This window comes from Pecten maximus, chromosome 18 (assembly GCF_902652985.1).
Source record: "Pecten maximus chromosome 18, xPecMax1.1, whole genome shotgun sequence".
Taxonomy (NCBI): Eukaryota; Metazoa; Mollusca; class Bivalvia; order Pectinida; family Pectinidae; genus Pecten; species Pecten maximus.
Genome location: NC_047032.1, coordinates 9,849,919 through 9,868,619, shown reverse-complemented (window position 1 = coordinate 9,868,619; position 18,701 = coordinate 9,849,919). Strand labels below are relative to the sequence as shown.

The 18,701-nt window shown below is 37.9% G+C and overlaps 2 protein-coding genes across 5 annotated transcripts in view; both read left to right on the top strand.

Moving 5' to 3' along the window:
* The window catches only part of LOC117316117 (potassium voltage-gated channel protein Shaw-like), a 160,890-nt gene that overhangs the window by 17,462 nt on the left and 124,727 nt on the right, over positions 1-18,701 (top strand). The gene's annotated exons all lie outside the window — the stretch shown is intronic.
* On the top strand, positions 4,005-17,779 carry LOC117317017 (rRNA 2'-O-methyltransferase fibrillarin-like). The gene is made up of 2 exons (XM_033871795.1): positions 4,005-4,035; positions 17,259-17,779. The coding sequence occupies exons 1-2, from the start codon at positions 4,005-4,007 to the stop codon at positions 17,777-17,779; spliced, it is 552 nt and encodes a 183-aa protein (XP_033727686.1).

The window sequence follows — 18,701 nt, the reverse complement described above, 5'->3', positions numbered from 1 at the left end:
CTTGTATATACAATAGTCTATAATATATAAACCTTGTATATACAATAGTCTATAATATATAAACCTTGTATATACAATAGTCTATAATATATAAACCTTGTATATACAATAGTCTATAATATATAAACCTTGTATATACAATAGTATATAATATATAAACCTTGTATATACAATAGTATATAATATATAAACCGTGTATATACAATAGTATATAATATATAAACCTTGTATATACAATATTATAAAATATATAAACCTTGTATATAAAATAGTCTATAATATATAAACCTTGTATATAAAATAGTCTATAATATATAAACCGTGTATATACAATAGTAATATAAACTTTGTATATACAATAGTATATAATATATAAACCTTGTATATACAATAGTATATAATATATAAACCTTGTATATAAAATAGTCTATAATGTATAAACCTTGTATATACAATAGTATATAATATATAAACTTTGTATATACAATAGTATATAATATATAAACCTTGTATATACAATAGTATATAATATATAAACTTTGTATATACAATAGTATATCATATATAAACCGTATATATACAATAGTCTATAATATATAAACCTTGTATATACAATAGTCTGTAATATATAAACCTTGTATATAAAATAGTCTATAATCTATAAACCTTGTATATACAATAGTCTGTAATATATAAACCTTGTATATACTATAGTCTGTAATATATAAACCGTGTATATACAATAGTCTATAATATATAAACCTTGTATATACAATAGTATATAATATATAAACTTTGTATATACAATAGTCTATAATATATAAACCGTGTATATACAATCGTCTATAATTTATAAACCTTGTGTATACAATAGTCTATAATATATAAACCTTGTATATACAATAGTATATAATATATAAACCTTGTATATACAATATACAATAGTATATAATCTATAAACCTTGTATATACAATAGTCTATATTCTATAAACCTTGTATCAGAGATCTAGAGTTACCGATTGAAACTGACCCTCTACCCCTCCTTACCGATTGAAACTGACCCTCTACCCCTTCTTACCGATTGAAACTGACCCTCTACCCCCTCCTTACCGATTGCAGCGGACCCTCTACCCCTCCTTACCGATTGTAGCGGACCCTCAACCCCTTCCTTACCGATTGAAACTGACCCTCTACCCCCTCCTTACCGATTGTAGCGGACCCTCAACCCCTTCCTTACCGATTGTAGCGGACCCTCAACCCCTTCCTTACCGATTTTAGCGGACCCTCAACCCCTTCCTTTATACCGATTGTAGCGGACCCTCTACCCCCTCCTTGCCGATTGAAGCAGACCCTCTACCCCCTCCTTACCGATTGAAGCAGACCCCCTACCTCCTCCTTACCAATTGAAGCAGACCCCCTACCTCCTCCTTACCAATTGTAGCGGACCCTCTACCTCTCCTTACCAATTGTAGCGGACCCTCTACCTCTCCTTACCAATTGTAGCGGACCCTCTACCTCTCCTTACCAATTGTATCGGACCCCCTACCTCTCCTTACCAATTGTATCGGACCCTCTACCTCTCCTTACCAATTGTAGCGGACCCTCTACCTCTCCTTACCAATTGTAGCGGACCCTCTACCTCTCCTTACCAATTGTAGCGGACCCTCTACCTCTCCTTACCAATTGTAGCGGACCCTCTACCTCTCCTTACCAATTGTATCGGACCCCCTACCTCTCCTTACCAATTGTATCGGACCCTCTACCTCTCCTTACCAATTGTAGCGGACCCTCTACCTCTCCTTACCAATTGTAGCGGACCCTCTACCTCTCCTTACCAATTGTATCGGACCCCCCTACCTCTCCTTACCAATTGTATCGGACCCTCTACCTCTCCTTACCAATTGTAGCGGACCCTCTACCTCTCCTTACCAATTGTAGCGGACCCTCTACCTCTCCTTACCAATTGTAGCGGACCCTCTACCTCTCCTTACCAATTGTAGCGGACCCCCTACCTCCTCCTTACCAATTGTATCGGACCCTCTACCTCTCCTTACCAATTGTAGCGGACCCTCTACCTCTCCTTACCAATTGTAGCGGACCCCCTACCTCCTCCTTACCAATTGTATCGGACCCTCTACCCCTCCTTACCAATTGTAGCGGATCTCCTTCTCCTTAACGATTGTAGCGGACCTCTACGGCCTTCTTACCGATTGCAACGGACCGACCCCGTACCCCTCCTTTCCAATTGTAGAAGACCCCTTCTTAAACGATTGTAGCGAAACCATACCTCCTTCCATTCGAATGTAGCGGCATTCTTCAACCCAAGACTCCCCCCCCCCCCCCCCCCCCCCCCCCCCAAAAAAAAATATTGGCGCGCCTTTCACCCTCTTTACCGACTGGAGCGCTCTCTTTCCACCCGATTGGCGCGCCCCCTCCTATCCAAGATTTCTGCATCAGCAGCTGGGTTATAAACATCACGTCATGAAAATAGATATAAACTTAAGTGGTCATTGTTGTAGAGGCAGCGTGAACGATGACATGTCAATCAATACCTGTCAACACGGGGTCTCCAGGGAACAGGTAAACACGTGGTCCTAATTGAGGTACAGGTAAACACATGGCTTTAATTGATTTATCCAACTATATCGATCCGTTTGCTGACACTGTCGGGTTCGGCTACTGGACTCTCGACTATGTGGGACTCTGGAGGTTCCTCTCGAGGCCTGTCCATTCTTAGTATCATTATGTACGCTGTTGTTATTTCCTGTAATTAGCTAGAGGACTAATTGTAAATTAACATCTATAGATGGATCACTTCAGATCCTATCGCTTTCAAATTGCAATTTTGATTTTTAAAATCTTTTTAAAATGTCCTTGGGAAATCATATGAAACTGACAAGGCTTTAGGTGGCGACCATATGTACTACTCGACAGGTTAGATATGGACGAAAGAGTCTATAATAAATTCTTTATGGAAGTCGGTTTTCTGGGTAACTTGTTGACAGGATTTTAAAATGCCTATTCTGCTATATTTATACTATTTTTGACAATATTTAAAAAAAAAATTTTGTTTACCTGAATTCACTGTATATAAAGGTATGAAACTGACATCGGTCCTAACTGACTCAAATTGTCGATAGGCCGTTAAATAATACAACACAATACCAATACTCCATAAAGCCGACATGTTGACATTCCCCCATCTCAATCGAATTTCTTGTGAAAATAACCAGCTACATCCCTGGCTTGTTTACCAACCTCCGTAATCCTCGTGCCTCACAATAAAATGTCCATTTCATCGGACGGGAGAGAAAGTAATTATTAATAATATGACAGATATGTAAATGTACATACAATGTATGTATTACACGGGATAATTACTATATGATTCTGGTTTTCGGTCAGACATTGGAGTAATTATGGGATGTATATGCATAATGTTATGTGTTTGAGCTTATATTTTTGTCAAAGCTTTGGGAAGTTCAAACAATGGAGGTTTTCTGCGTTGTCAGCGTTTCAATTCGCCGAAAAGCAACAAACAGCAGAAATAAACATCATGTAAATGCGTCTGAAATCAACATCGTCCCTGGGTACATGTTGTTGTATGCAGACGTTTCTGACAACTAAAACCATGGAACATTAGCGTGCACTTGTAAGAGTCCTTTCAAAATAGAATTATTGAACAGATTTCTATAAGGCATGGCCTTTTACCGAACCTTTTCCACGCAGTATGAGAATAAAAACAAGTTTAATATTGTATTTAAGAACATTTTGTTGCAACATTCCACTTGAAACATCTTAAAATATATTAAACATCATATCTGTTTTATTGTTTGAACACATGCTTATCTAGATTATGAGCGTTTCCAGCCCACTGGCGGAAGTTTTTAATTTATCGCTGGTTGTAACTCTAACACTCACCGAAACATTTGAATTCTAACACAACCTAACACATTCCAGAAAATTAAGACACTCCTTAATTGCAAACATATCACTTGGAGCAATGCGAACGCCTAAACAGGAACAGATGCAGGGTAATTTTAATCACAAAATTTGAAAAGAGTTTGTTCTAAATTTAGAATTTATGTACATTGATCGGAGCAGTCTACAATAACAAAGACTTGATCATCACATGGTAACCAACTGTTATCAGAATAACTAACCAAGGTCAAAGTTCATCAATGTTAACGAATAGGGGTTAAAGTTTACTAACTAGAATGAAAGTTTAACTACGGAGTTAAAGGTAAAATAACTTAAGTCAAAGTTAGACTAGCTGAGTCAAACTTCAACTAACCAGAGTCAAAGTTTACTACCCAGAGTCAATTTATATAACTAACCAGAGTAAAACTTCAATTAACCAGAGTCAATGTATATAACTAACCAGAGTCAAAGTTAACTAACCAGAGTCAAAGTTTTTCAATCTATAAGTCAAAGTTTACTTACCAGAGTCAATGTTTACTAACCAGAGTCAAAGTTTACTAACCAGAGTCAAAGTTTACTAACCAGAGTCAATGTTTACTAACCAGAGTCAAAGTTTACTAACCAGAGTCAATGTATATAACTAACCAGAGTCAAAGTTTACTAACCAGAGTCAATGTTTACTAACCAGAGTCAAAGTTTACTACCCAGAGTCAATGTATATAACTAACCAGAGTCAATGTTTACTAACCAGAGTCAAAGTTTACTAACCAGAGTCAAAGTTTACTAACCAGAGTCAAAGTTTACTAACCAGAGTCAATGTTTACTAACCAGAGTCAAAGTTTACTAACCAGAGTCAATGTTTACTAACCAGAGTCAATGTTTACTAACCAGAGTCAAAGTTTACTAACCAGAGTCAAAGTTTACTAACCAGAGTCAAAGTTTACTAACCAGAGTCAAAGTTTACTAACCAGAGTCAATGTTTACTAACCAGAGTCAAAGTTTACTACCCAGAGTCAATGTTTACTAACCAGAGTCAAAGTTTACTAACCAGAGTCAAAGTTTACTACCCAGAGTCAAAGTTTACTACCCAGAGTCAATGTTTACTAACCAGAGTCAAAGTTTACTAACCAGAGTCAAAGTTTACTAACCAGAGTCAAAGTTTACTAACCAGAGTCAAAGTTTACTACCCAGAGTCAAAGTTTACTAACCAGAGTCAAAGTTTACTAACCAGAGTCAATGTTTACTAACCAGAGTCAAAGTTTACTACCCAGAGTCAATGTTTACTAACCAGAGTCAATGTTTACTAACCAGAGTCAAAGTTTACTAACCAGAGTCAAAGTTTACTAACCAGAGTCAATGTTTACTAACCAGAGTCAATGTTTACTAACCAGAGTCAATGTTTACTAACCAGAGTCAAAGTTTACTAACCAGAGTCAAAGTTTACTAACCAGAGTCAAAGTTTACTAACCAGAGTCAAAGTTTACTAACCAGAGTCAAGTTTACTACCCAGAGTCAATGTTTACTAACCAGAGTCAAAGTTTACTAACCAGAGTCAAAGTTTACTAACCAGAGTCAAAGTTTACTAACCAGAGTCAAAGTTTACTAACCAGAGTCAATGTTTACTAACCAGAGTCAAAGTTTACTAACCAGAGTCAATGTTTACTAACCAGAGTCAATGTTTACTAACCAGAGTCAAAGTTTACTAACCAGAGTCAAAGTTTACTAACCAGAGTCAATGTTTACTAACCAGAGTCAAAGTTTACTACCCAGAGTCAATGTATATAACTAACCAGAGTCAAAGTTTACTAACCAGAGTCAATGTTTACTAACCAGAGTCAATGTTTACTAACCAGAGTCAATGTTTACTAACCAGAGTCAAAGTTTACTTACCAGAGTCAAAGTTTACTTACCAGAGTCAAAGTTTGATTAACTAGAGCCAAAGGTTGACAAGTCAAACTAGAAGTTTAACTAACCAGATTCAAAACACAGCTGTATGATACAAGCGGTGTTGGTGTGAAGTTAATTAAGGAACGTGGTCCTTTAACGCGACTTAAATATAACTGGTGCTTGTCTGTATGGAAGCCTCTTCATTCATGACTGCCTGTTACAGCCTTCCACACCTTGGCTATTTATAGCATTACAAATTATTTTCCGCTATCGTCGATACCAAGATACGGTAACTTGTGGCGGGGTTAGAAATAACGTTGGAGCGACGCTGCTTTGGTAAAAACCATCTTTACTTGAGTGAAATACAACATGATAGCCATTCATCTCTGTTAAATACGAGCTTAAACCGCTCACACAGTCGTGTACTGAAAGTAAGAGTAGGGACGCTGTCTGTCTAAGTTCAGGGAAGATTTTATCAGGATTTTCATTGGAAGTGGTTGTAGGAAATTTGTCTAAAACTCGTAAAGATAGTAAGGTTATACGGTTGTCAACACTACATGGAATAGGAGAGTAGGATACTCCCTTAATAGGGAATCATTCGATTTTATATTGTAACCATGTACAATGTTCTCGTTATTTGGGAGACTATTCTTTTGTTTGTCCATTTCGGAGTTTTTATTTTGTCCGGGTGGCATGTGTACTTTGTCGTTGTAAGATGAGGCCGAGATACATGGATATTTTGTCCTTGTGAGATGAGGCAGAGATACATGGATATTTTGTCCTTGTGAGATGAGGCAGAGATACATGGATATTTTGTCCTTGTGAGATGAGGCAGAGATACATGGATATTTTGTCCTTGTGAGATGAGGCAGAGATACATGGATATTTTGTCCTTGTGAGATGAGGCAGAAATATATGGATATTTTGTCCTTGTGAGATGAGGCAGAGATACATGGATATTTTGTCCTTGTGAGATGAGGCAGAGATACATGGATATTTTGTCTTTGTGAGATGAGGCAGAGATACATGGGTATTTTGTCCTTATAAGATGCAAATGAGCTACATTTATATCTTGTCTTGTGAGATGAAGCCGAGATACATGTATATTTTGTCCTTGTGAGATGAAGCCGAGATACATGTATATTTTGTCCTTGTGTGATGAAACCGAGATACATGTATATTTTGTCCTGATGAGACGGGGCCCAGATACAGTATATGTTGTCCTAGTGACACGAGGCCGAGATACAGTATATTTTGTCCTTTTGAGATGAATCTTGGGTATGCAATACATTGTCCCTGCTTCTGTACTAGTGCATTCGTGTGTTAATCGTTTGTCTTTGATATGTATGATTGTCAGTAGCTATATACAAAATGTATGTTCCACGAGTTGAGAAACGATATTTCATTATTGATATATCCCCAAAGCAATAAGATACCCGCTAGTCAAGTAGTTTCGGCAAACAGAATGGTAGAGGTTGAAATGTAGATCGATCTGGAATAAGGCCTACTATTTTATTTGGTGGAAGATTGAATGAAAAACTAGTAGGGTAAGAATTTCACGGCTTTCTAAAGTAGGTCCTATATAGACATGAATCGTTCATTCGGTTCCGAAACTGGAGTGAGTACAGCTATAAGTAAAACAGAAGGCGGACAGGGGTATCTGATGATCAGTTGTATGGATGTTACCTTTCTGTTTTAATGAGTTTACCGGATCTCAATATCTGTTTCGTACCTCCACCATTAGAGAGTTGATTGGGCGATCTTAAAATATAGAGTTACCTCCCTTCACGGGCGACGCCGCTAAATAAAACAGGACGCATGCGGAAGTCATTTGGAGTGACATGCTATACTGTAAGCATGCCATTCTAACGATGGCTCCCTGTCTGTTACAATAATTACCAACACGTGTTTGTTTTGATTTCTATAATTGAAATATTTTCGTCAGAGTGATATAATGTACAAATAATCTTGTTCTTCAAAATGTTTGCTTTCACACGTGTCAGTTGCGTCTAAAAGACACAGATTCGCTTGTTCTTCTTATGGAAACGGCTATCATAACAACTGTATGTTGTATTTTACGAATATTGATGAATGTTCATTTGATACAACATTATTTTCTGCGTATCCGTCGAAGCTATGTACAACACCTATACGACGAAATGTGTTTGAAGACTAACAAATTTTAATGACGTCATTGAAACAAGTTTTAAGCTAAAGTTGAATCCACATTGTACACTGATGTTGTATTAATGGTGAATTCCGTTATCAGAGATCCTTTGTAACGAAACCATCAATGCTATCCTTTTTTGGCACCGGTTTCAAGCCTTTGTCTGCGTCAGAATATAGAAATTGAAATCGGCAACAGCAAGCTTAAGATCACCGAGCTGAAATATTATGTAGGTAAATATTGCACAATGAATAGATAACACAATTTTAAAGACAAACAATGTTAAAATTTTAAGGCATATTTCTAACTATGTATGTCAATATTTTACGGAAGTGATACACCCACTTCCGGTTCTGGCACACCAAAAATATTTAGTAATATTTTGGCATATTATTTTGAGTAATGATGGTCAAAATTCCAGAAAAATCGAGAATAGTTTTCGGCGTGTAAATGTCAAAATGCGGTAAGGTATATTTTTAGAAAAAGAATTAATAATTACAATACCATCTTCGTTGTTAATAATAAAACACAAAAACCAAAGTAATTTATTTTAAAATAAGTTCGTTTAGTCATCATTTAAGGTTGACTGTATAGCTAATTGTTAAATTATGGAGTTATGCAATCTCAGTATTTTTATGCACACTTATAATTTTTTCATGTCATCAAAAATGTGTTTCATATTCATTGTGCGATATTAACCTACATATCTGAGCTCATATATATAATTTGCAGCAAATCATATCCTTAAGAATTCAAGATCATTTGGCAGCATACGGCATTGTTTTGATAGTTTATGGAGAAAAAGTGAACCTTGTCGTACACCACAGAACAGGTGAATGGGACCTTTTGAAATTTTAAACATAGCCTGTAGGTTGTCTCTGAGATTGCTAAATAACACTTGGTTTTGGTGAAATTGGTTCTCGGGTAAAATTCCACTGTTCCTGTAAGGGACCTTTGAGATCCCCCCCAATATTAAAGGATTAATTCGACCATATGTGAACAAATATTCATCGACCTTTTGTTCTCTGAAATATTTCCATTTTTGCCTGTATCCAGGGTTGTTTTGTAACACATCACGTGGTTGTTACCGCACATACGGGGTTATTTGCGTCATTTTCCCATCAATACAGCTTTATCCACATACGATGTACCCTTAATTACTCTTGCGGCCATGTAATTATATTGGAATTGATTTTCCACATTATTTAATTATACTGTATACCAAAAACAAGATCACTGTGTTGTCAATTAAAACAGATGACGTATTTGTGTGAGATTCTCGTTATGATAATTTGTCACTTCCTACTTCCGGTTATGCAACTTGTCTCCCAGAATGCATTGCTGTCGTGTAACATCAGTATAATTGACCTTGTGGGTGATTGTCATTGTATGTTAGCTCTGAAATTCGGAGTAAAATCATTGCAATCCTTTTTATAAATTATATACATGTACAGCTCTGCTGAAAGGGATCATAAACTTAGGATATTTGAACAAACAATCCACTTCAGCAAGCATTTGCTTCATCACCGATCCGTAAAGTTGTTTTTCACGAACTATCCAAATTCTAGCCATGACTGCCATGAGAAGAATCAACCATTTGCATATAACTATACGAAATTCATTGAAACCACCGATATACGGACGGAGTTTATACTAACGATCACCAATGTCTGCAATATGTAATCTGTACACGTCAGAAAACATGACCCATATCTGTGCTAATGCTTTTATTACTATGATATTAACCGCCTTGAAGCTTACGCCTGATCTTACAACAGAGGAAAAACTCGTACAGAAATAATAACGTGGATCCGTGTTACCTGAATGGACTGATCTGGTATAAAGATAAGGCTATGACTAGCCTAGTTTCCTCAGCTAGTTTATACCAATTCTAGCTCTGTACGCGGTAAATATGATCGTTTTATGACCCCCCCCCCCCCCCCCCCCCCCCCCACCCCCACCATGTACGTCATTAGGTGATAAAACTTTTGTAGTCGCTTTAAATCGAATTTATATATATATATATATTCCAATATATCAACATAAACGTATAACAACAAACGTGGCATAAATCCGGCCGAGGTATCGAACGTACAGCCTAGCCAGGTAAAGCTGACAGAGATGTTCCGAATGTACAGATGCGCGAATTCTCAGGCGGATTTGTTGCATTTAGAATTTGGTTTTCAGTTTAAGAATACTTTTTAACTAGGTTCATGTTAAGAATCATTTGGAAAGCTGTTTTTTTGTTTTGAAATTTTCCATCAGCATTAGAAAATCCCTCATATTCAGAATAACGTTGTATATCGAGCACATTCTTTCATTTTACAGCTTGGAAAATACAGCATGGTATTTATGAACGCAGTCTAGCGAAGGAGCGAAGTTCCATCGTTCCTTCGCTATCGTATTTTTGCTCCTTCGCGTCTGCACTTCTTCGCTCCTTCGCCATCGTATTTTCGCTCCTTCGCTCCTTCGCGTTTAGGTCGAAGGAGCGAAGGAGCGATATTGGAAATTTGGCCCTAACGGAACACCATACAAAAATATTCATTAGTGTAGCCTAGCGGAAAGACATTGTACTAAGACGGATATCCCAGTCTTTATGATAGGTTAGAACCGCCATCTTTGTCGGGATCCTTACATTGTATCAAGCTAGGTCTAATTGGTGATGAATCTTTGGTTTGATGTCAGACTCGGAATACTTTTTAACTAGGTTCATGTTAAGAATCATTTGGAAAGCTGTTTTTTTGTTTTGAAATTTTCCATCAGCATTAGAAAATCCCTCATATTCAGAATAACGTTGTATATCGAGCACATTCTTTCATTTTACAGAGATGAAAATTTTTGAAAATGTTGGATAAGGACACGTTTGTTGCTCATATAAGATTGGTTTAACAAACCAGTTTGAGTTTACCAGCAACAAATAAATAAAATATAAAAAAAAAAACCCAGCAAACACAGAAAAACAAAACGAAGTCAACAACAACAACGAAATAACCTTGTTTGAAACCGGTTTATGAAATAATATAATTATATGCAAAAACAAAAAACAAAAAAAAACACCGAAATATTCTAGACTCTAAGTTCACTACTCTCCGCCGGGTAGCGCTCCGCTTGTGTGGCGTACACCAGGGAAGTAACTGAGAATGGTACTAGTCTTTCAGACTGGATTATCTGCCGTAGTTTTCCTATTCTCCGCTTGGAAAATACAGCATGGTATTTATGAACGCAGTCTAGCGAAGGAGCGAAGTTCCATCGTTCCTTCGCTATCGTATTTTTGCTCCTTCGCGTCTGCACTTCTTCGCTCCTTCGCCATCGTATTTTCGCTCCTTCGCTCCTTCGCGTTTAGGTCGAAGGAGCGAAGGAGCGATATTGGAAATTTGGCCCTAACGGAACACCATACAAAAATATTCATTAGTGTAGCCTAGCGGAAAGACATTGTACTAAGACGGATATCCCAGTCTTTATGATAGGTTAGAACCGCCATCTTTGTCGGGATCCTTACATTGTATCAAGCTAGGTCTAATTGGTGATGAATCGTTGGTTTGATGTCAGACTCGGAATTTCCTCTTGTGTAGCTTCCGCCTTAATTGTTTAGAATACAGTGTGGTATTGAAAATAACTCGAAACGAATTCAACGACTACTTGCAAGTCGTGGTTGAATAGAAGGTCTCGGTATTCTACTTGGCCGTGATGTTAAAAGTAACGGAAAACTGTCGTATGTTTATTTGATTTGAACGATCGATACACAACCGATGGTATGCAGAATTATTGGTTTCCTTAGACACACAAGTAATGTTTCGATTATTGGCCAGTTCACGCTAGAGTACAGAGCCGCGATTGCTAGAAATAGAATTTGTATTTTCTAGCGCGAAAGTTCCCAGACTTCTTTTTGAAAATGAATATCCCAATATGAAGTTTTAGCCAATCAACATGTCAGGATACATGACATGGTGTTTCGAGTGTACACAGACAGCTAAACAGCCGAGGGGTATTGAGTGTGCGCACACACAGGGTAAAAGCAGGGGATTTTCGAGTACACAGGCTGTAAGCGAACCTGACCTTATATCCGTGTACGACACGAGATTATCCTGACCATTTTATTGGTTAATCTTTCAGTCAATACTTTCCCACAGTCCTCCGTATTCCTGACCAAATGTTTACGTTTAGATTTAATTAACACTAATGCCGTCTGTCCCTAATGCGACATTACCCGTATAGTTGCCATGGCATTCGGTCACTGTATATTCTTTCCGCGCGTGCTCTCGTGCCCAGTGATTCGATTTGAAATCTCCCGGGTCTTCCAATCGTAATATTTATGACTCGTTTTATGGCGAGTTTGTTTTGGGGGTATATAAACCTTGTGTAGAAGAAAACTGTATTTGATTTGTATCACTTATTCTGGTCTCTCTCTCACTGGCCACAGTGTACAACTCACACTTTGATCAAATTCTCCAATCTCGTCTTGGATAGCAATATATGCATACACGGATGTATTCTTCAGTAAAGAACCAGGCATATCGTTTCGTGAACAGCTGAATCAAAACGTGACATGCTTGCAATTTTTTTACGCCCCCCTCCCCTTGTCATTATATGACATCATTACGTGATTTGCTTTTATCATTATATTATATGACGTCATCATTATATGATTTGGCTGATTTATAAGGGTCTATTTATGACGATAACAGTGTTTAAGTCATTCAAATCTCGAAATTTCGATTTGTTAGTAAGCTGGGACCACCCGCTTATCCATTCTCAGAATCTGTATTTACGTCAAATGGATCGCATATTTTGATGACGTCATGATCACGTTTCAATGGTATTTTACAAGGACACATTGTGGGATTCCAACCTGTCCATTATCAATATAAACATGTACAATACAGCATGTGAGACAGAAGTTTCATTGATAAACGGCAAATTTTTCTCCCTGTTCCCACTTCCCTGATTCTATCTTGAAATGTCGAAATCTTATCTGGTCAAAGCGTAGCCGCTTGCTTGTAAAACGAATTGAGGTTATCGGTTATACTGGCCTTGTTCTTAGGAGTTTATCAGAAAGGAGATCGTTCCTACAAGAAGAGCGTGTATTGCCGGGAGAGTCATGCTGAGCAGGTCTGTGTAGTGTCTGATGAGTAAACATGATCTTCATCAGACATGGAGGCAGGTTACCAACGCACGGTCTTCTTACCCACCTAAAAGCTATAAACTTAATTAGCTAACAATTTAATTGGCAACAATTTAATCATATTGCACCAATGAAAAATACTAGAATTTTTTGTCGGAGAATAGCACGTCATACAACTTGTTTTGGGAAATGCATTATCCCAAATCTAAAGTATAAAAATCAGCTGACCTATCGTAAAATGATACACTCAAACCAGCCGTGTTTTTTCAGCTCAACTGGTAAATTGATGCTATAATTAGACGCCGTTTTACTCCGCGGGTGATAACTGTTCGTTTGAAGCTGGCCTTGGTTGTAAACACGGGTTCGTTTCTACTTGTCAACGATCCACATCTGGGTTCTTATAAGTATAGCGATCATCGAAAGGGGTTTACACTCTGTTATAACCTCATGTCAACGGTAATTATCACACGGACTGGTTTGTACTGGTATGTAGCTTTTCTCTAATTGGTTCAAAATGTAAGGTAATGGAATATATGAAGATTATTGGCTAAGGGAATTATTTGGATGAACGCTGATTGGCTGAAAAAATAAGGAGTGAAGTGAAGGACGCTGATTGACTTGGAATGAAATAGACGGACGCTGATTGGCTGGAAATGTATGAAAATGAAATAGATAGACACTGATTGGATGAATAGGTCGGTAAAGAATGACAGAAAATAGTAAGAATGAAGTCAAAGGAAATGAAAAAAGTTGAAAATAATCATTTTCTTGCATAGCATACTATTTTAAAAGAGACTCGTACATCATATCTGGACCATGGCTACCATGCTACGGCGATTCTTCATATGGCTTGGTAGCTTTTGATACATTGTGCAGTAAATTGGGATTTAAGAAAAACTAGTATTGTATTTGTATTCGCCCCTCAACGACGGGTCGTATTATGGTACACCCTGCGCTGTCCGTACGTCCGTCCGTTAACGTTTCCTTGTTAGCGTTCTCTAGCCTTTATTTATCAACGGATTTTTATGGAACTTGCTACAAACATTTTATGGTATAATAGCTTTAAGCGAGTTTGCGTTACAGAATTTCGCGATTATTTTTAGCAGAGTTATGCCCTTTCTATTGCCAAATATTGGTATTAGGTAGAAAATGCAAAACAGTTTTCTAGTTTAGATTTTGTTCATTACAACTAGAAGCAATAATGTTCAACATATATTAGGTTTTTTATATGCCCGTCAACGACGCTTCATTTTCCTGTGGTAGTTTTCCAGTGACGGGCGTACCATGCTCCCGCTTGCGGAGCTCTTGTTTTCATTGAAACTGAATTTTTATTTGTTTTAATTATTCATTACAATATAAACAAAAACATCTCAAGTAAAAGCTGTCTAATAAAATAATTTTATAAAATATAATTCTATTGAAAAGAAATAAGAAAAAATATTGATTTCAAATTTTAATACAAACATCTATTTAATGATTTTAATACACTTATATGTTTGGTAATTGTAATATACAACAAGAGAAAGGCTAGCGTTAGATGATTTTTTTTAACTCAAATTACCTCGTCATCAGCATCTATTTTACAGTTTTGAACTCAGTTAACTTGAAAGCTTATTACTTTTCTTTCGGAGGTACAAGGAAAAACAGATATGTCGGGTGTATCTATGTGCACGTGCTTTTCTTCTTCTTCCTCCTCCTCTGACCTCTCGTTGACATATTTTCCTTGCGGACTGATATTATCTTCGATTAATTATGATCGTTTGTATAGAAGTGATGTAAAATCGGACAAACAGATAAGATTGAGTTATGGGGTGCATTCTTTTGTCTGAGAACTTGTGGGGTGCAACGCATAAGTTTTAATGAGCTATGGCCATTCCGTCGCTAAAGTAGCACATGCGCAGTGAGATTTAATGATGAATTATGGGGAAAACACAAAATTACATTAAATTTCATCTCCTATAGGCGATGGAGACATTTACACGGAATGAATCGTTAATTTACCCCACAAGTATATCGTAGTGAGTACGGTTAGTAGCATGATGTACTTCCTGTACGGATAGCATACTCTGTCATTGTGTGGCCGATTCTATTCTCAGAGGCGTACTGTTCACGACTGTAAACACAACCGCGTGGTAATAAATATCCCTTATAGAGGAAATTTTAAACCGGCTTTTCTCAACACAAGGACATATTTGCTCATTTTTGTTCTCTTTAGTTGTAAGCTTTAAGATATATAGACGATAGTTATTCTATCTCTCAAGGACAAATGGAGAAAGGAGAGTCCGATTGCCATCCTATGTTCTATTCATTTTCATACTGTGTATTAATTAAGGTTTGGTTGCCAAACCGTCGACATGAATGAAAGCCTGGTACTTAATTAATTAAAGTTTATTTGTCCTGTATACCTGTATACGTAAAAGGCACGTGATCAAATAAGCTAGACAGTTATTATGGAATAGTTTCTTTTTGAAGAATGAGAGTTTGTATATGTTTATGGCAAAGGATACAATGATAAGCGATACCTCGGCTTTAGTTCATTATATTTTTATAGAAGCATATCAAGTCAAACTTTTTACTACAATTATAAAACAAGTTCTAACTTCATCTATAAAGAAGCTCGACTATGGTTGGAGGTCGAACATGGACTGTATACTTCAGTAACGATATTTCATTGTGATAACACTATACCATCTGTCTTTTTATTTTCGCACTTACAGATACAACGTACGATATCCTGATTTTGTATTATTTTCATGACGTCATAATGTGTATGACGTCAAACCACAGTTATCAAATGATATATCTTCTTTTTAACCAATCAAAGGGTACCCCCTAAAAATAAACCATCCTAATTGTTCTCTCTAAACCCGTTTTGTCCCCTTTCCAGTGTATCTTATACGATCTCTGATCTGATAATGGTTTGTCGATTTTAAGACTGCACATTATCGTAAACTCAACAAAATCTAAACATGAGCTTTTGACATAAAAATGGGCATTGTTTGATGGGATCAATCGGCGATGAAGAAAGGAAATGTGGATTTCTTTTACAGGCATAAGAATGTTCAAAGGCCTTTGCGCATTTCCGATCAGGAATGTTCTTTTCGATGTTGCAGTATACTTTGGAGCCGACATGTTTGTCGGGAGTATATGTCCTGACGCACACGCCTTGGCATGGAACTCCTAAAATCTTTACAACACAATACTTGTAGTAGAATTCGCTAAATCCTCAGCTGTTCATAATAGAATTATTTATAGCTTTAACCCAGCGCCTCTGTAGTAGCATTATATGTATTCCAATGTGCTGGTCGTCCCAGTAAATGTTTAATTGGTCCTTAATTTATCAAAAATTAAGTTTAATAATCAAAGAGCTGCTGTTAACATTCTTTTTCCTGTTCCATGTGCAAGTACTTGTATAGACGTAGACTTTATCTCGAGCAATATTTTTTTTTTATTTATTTAAACGTTTCGGTACCTGTTATATAAATAAGCAATAAGACTTATACTGCAGAGCGCTCTTTATTTCGTCCAAAGCTGGACCTGTAGATACAGACGAAACGTACACGGCAACTACGCAAGTATTTTAATCAAGAAGGTTTGTCTTGCATAAATGCTTTGAAAGACTTAATTGTTTTGTTTTTCATTATTACCTTGTTTTCTTTTTATTTTGTACGACTATCTTCTGTTTAATCGAAATAGCACACGTGAAGAGATGTATACAGCAGCAGCGTTGTATTTCTCCATTTTAACAAGAGGAAGTCTGTCATTTCCTGAAACAGATAAGTAAAACAATCAGAGTGATAGAACAGCTCTTGAACAGGAAGACCTGTTTGGTTTGCTGGATGTAATGCCCCGTGAACAGGTAGTGTAATTTTGAAGCGTTTGGTCCTTGTAGTAGTTGGTGAATACCTCACTGAACAACATACGGAAGGCCAGTCGCATGTCATCCAGAACAATTAGAGTAAAGTGTCTTGCTCAAGGACACAACCATGACAGCATCGACGAGTCCTTTTTTCCAGTTCCCCAGGAAATACAAACCGACATGCAAGGGGAGAGTCGAGCCTCTCACCTCGGATCGACTGAGCTATCGCGGTCCCGGAGCAGTTTAGAGTGGGCTTAGGTTTTTGCTGTAATTACGGAAGATAGGTTTATAACGAATGTAGCTGGGTCATTCGATATCTTGGTAAGAGAACTGAGAGGATATAAAGGCAGAGAAGCCTCGCGAGGAGGAGAGGAGGAGGAGAAGGTGGAGGAGAAAGAGGGGAGGAGGGAGAGGAGAAGGGGAGGAGGGGGAGGAGGAGGAGAGGAGGTGGAGAGGAGGAGGGGAGGAAAGGAGGAGGAGAAGGTGGAGGAGAAGGAGGGGAGGAGGGGAGGGGAGAGGAGGGGAGGAGGAGGGGGAGGAGGAGGGGAGGAGAGGAGGAGGGGAGGAGAAGAGGGGGAGGAGGGAGAGGAGGAGAAGGGGAGGAGGAGAGGAGGGGGAGAGGAGGAGGGGAGGAGAGGAGGAGGAGGGGGGAGGAGAGAAGGAGGAGGTGGAGGAGAAAGAGGGGGAGGAGGGAGAGGAGGAGAAGGGGAGGAGGAGAGAAGGAGGAGGAGGAGGAGCAGTTCTATCACTCTGATCGTTTTCCTTATTACACTGTCTCACACAGATAACGCAGATTATATGATGAGGCGACTAGTATTCTGATCGATTGCTGCCATTTCGGTGCTAACAGCTTACACCCTACATTTCTTACACCGCCCTACCACATACTCATTCACAGCTGAGTCGACTGGAACACAACGGAATTAAGTCTCCTGTTCAAGGATAAAACCCATACCGTGACTCGAACTGGTGACCCTTAGGTCACGTAGCCGGATCCCTACCACTAGACCACCGCGACTCCATATCTATATCCATAAAAATGCTAACTTGGAATAGTTTTGTTTAAGTCTTATCATATCAGTTCCCCTAAAGCACAGGGACATGATAATCAAGCCATCACTATTTGTGTTGTTCAGTGGTATTTGTTTGGTTGCATCAAGCTGTACTCGGTTCGCAGGCCCCTGTTTGGTTTTATCAACAATAGGTACACAGGTTCGCAGGCCCCTGTTCTCAGAAGAACATGTTTGAGATAATTTCCTGGTCTATAGTTCCCACTACTTTACATGTATTGTAGCACGCGACATACATGTAGATTTGTTTGCCCAAACATCTTAATACACAAACATATGGTGCTGTCTATTTTCATCTGTTGTTGAAACAAATACCATATTTATATTAACGCGCGCGCGAGTGTTGACATTTGATGGGAAAACATGACGGCCCGTCTACCAACATATGTTTATCAAGCAGTAAACAAGTTTATTGTATAGTTCTTGGGGATAACAGGGGGTCATTTTTAACTCAATAACGATTTTTTTACACTCTTTATACACTATACACTGTTTGTAATCAAACTGAATTATCATGGCAATGGCTCATCGCCGGCAGTAAGCACTTAAACTTCTAAGAAGCATTCATTAAAATCATGAAGTAAAACAAAATATTGAGAATGTGCATCAAGCGTACAAAAATCCCAAGATGGTTTTAATTCATAAGCTGTAGAGAATTGGATTTTTTTTCTTTT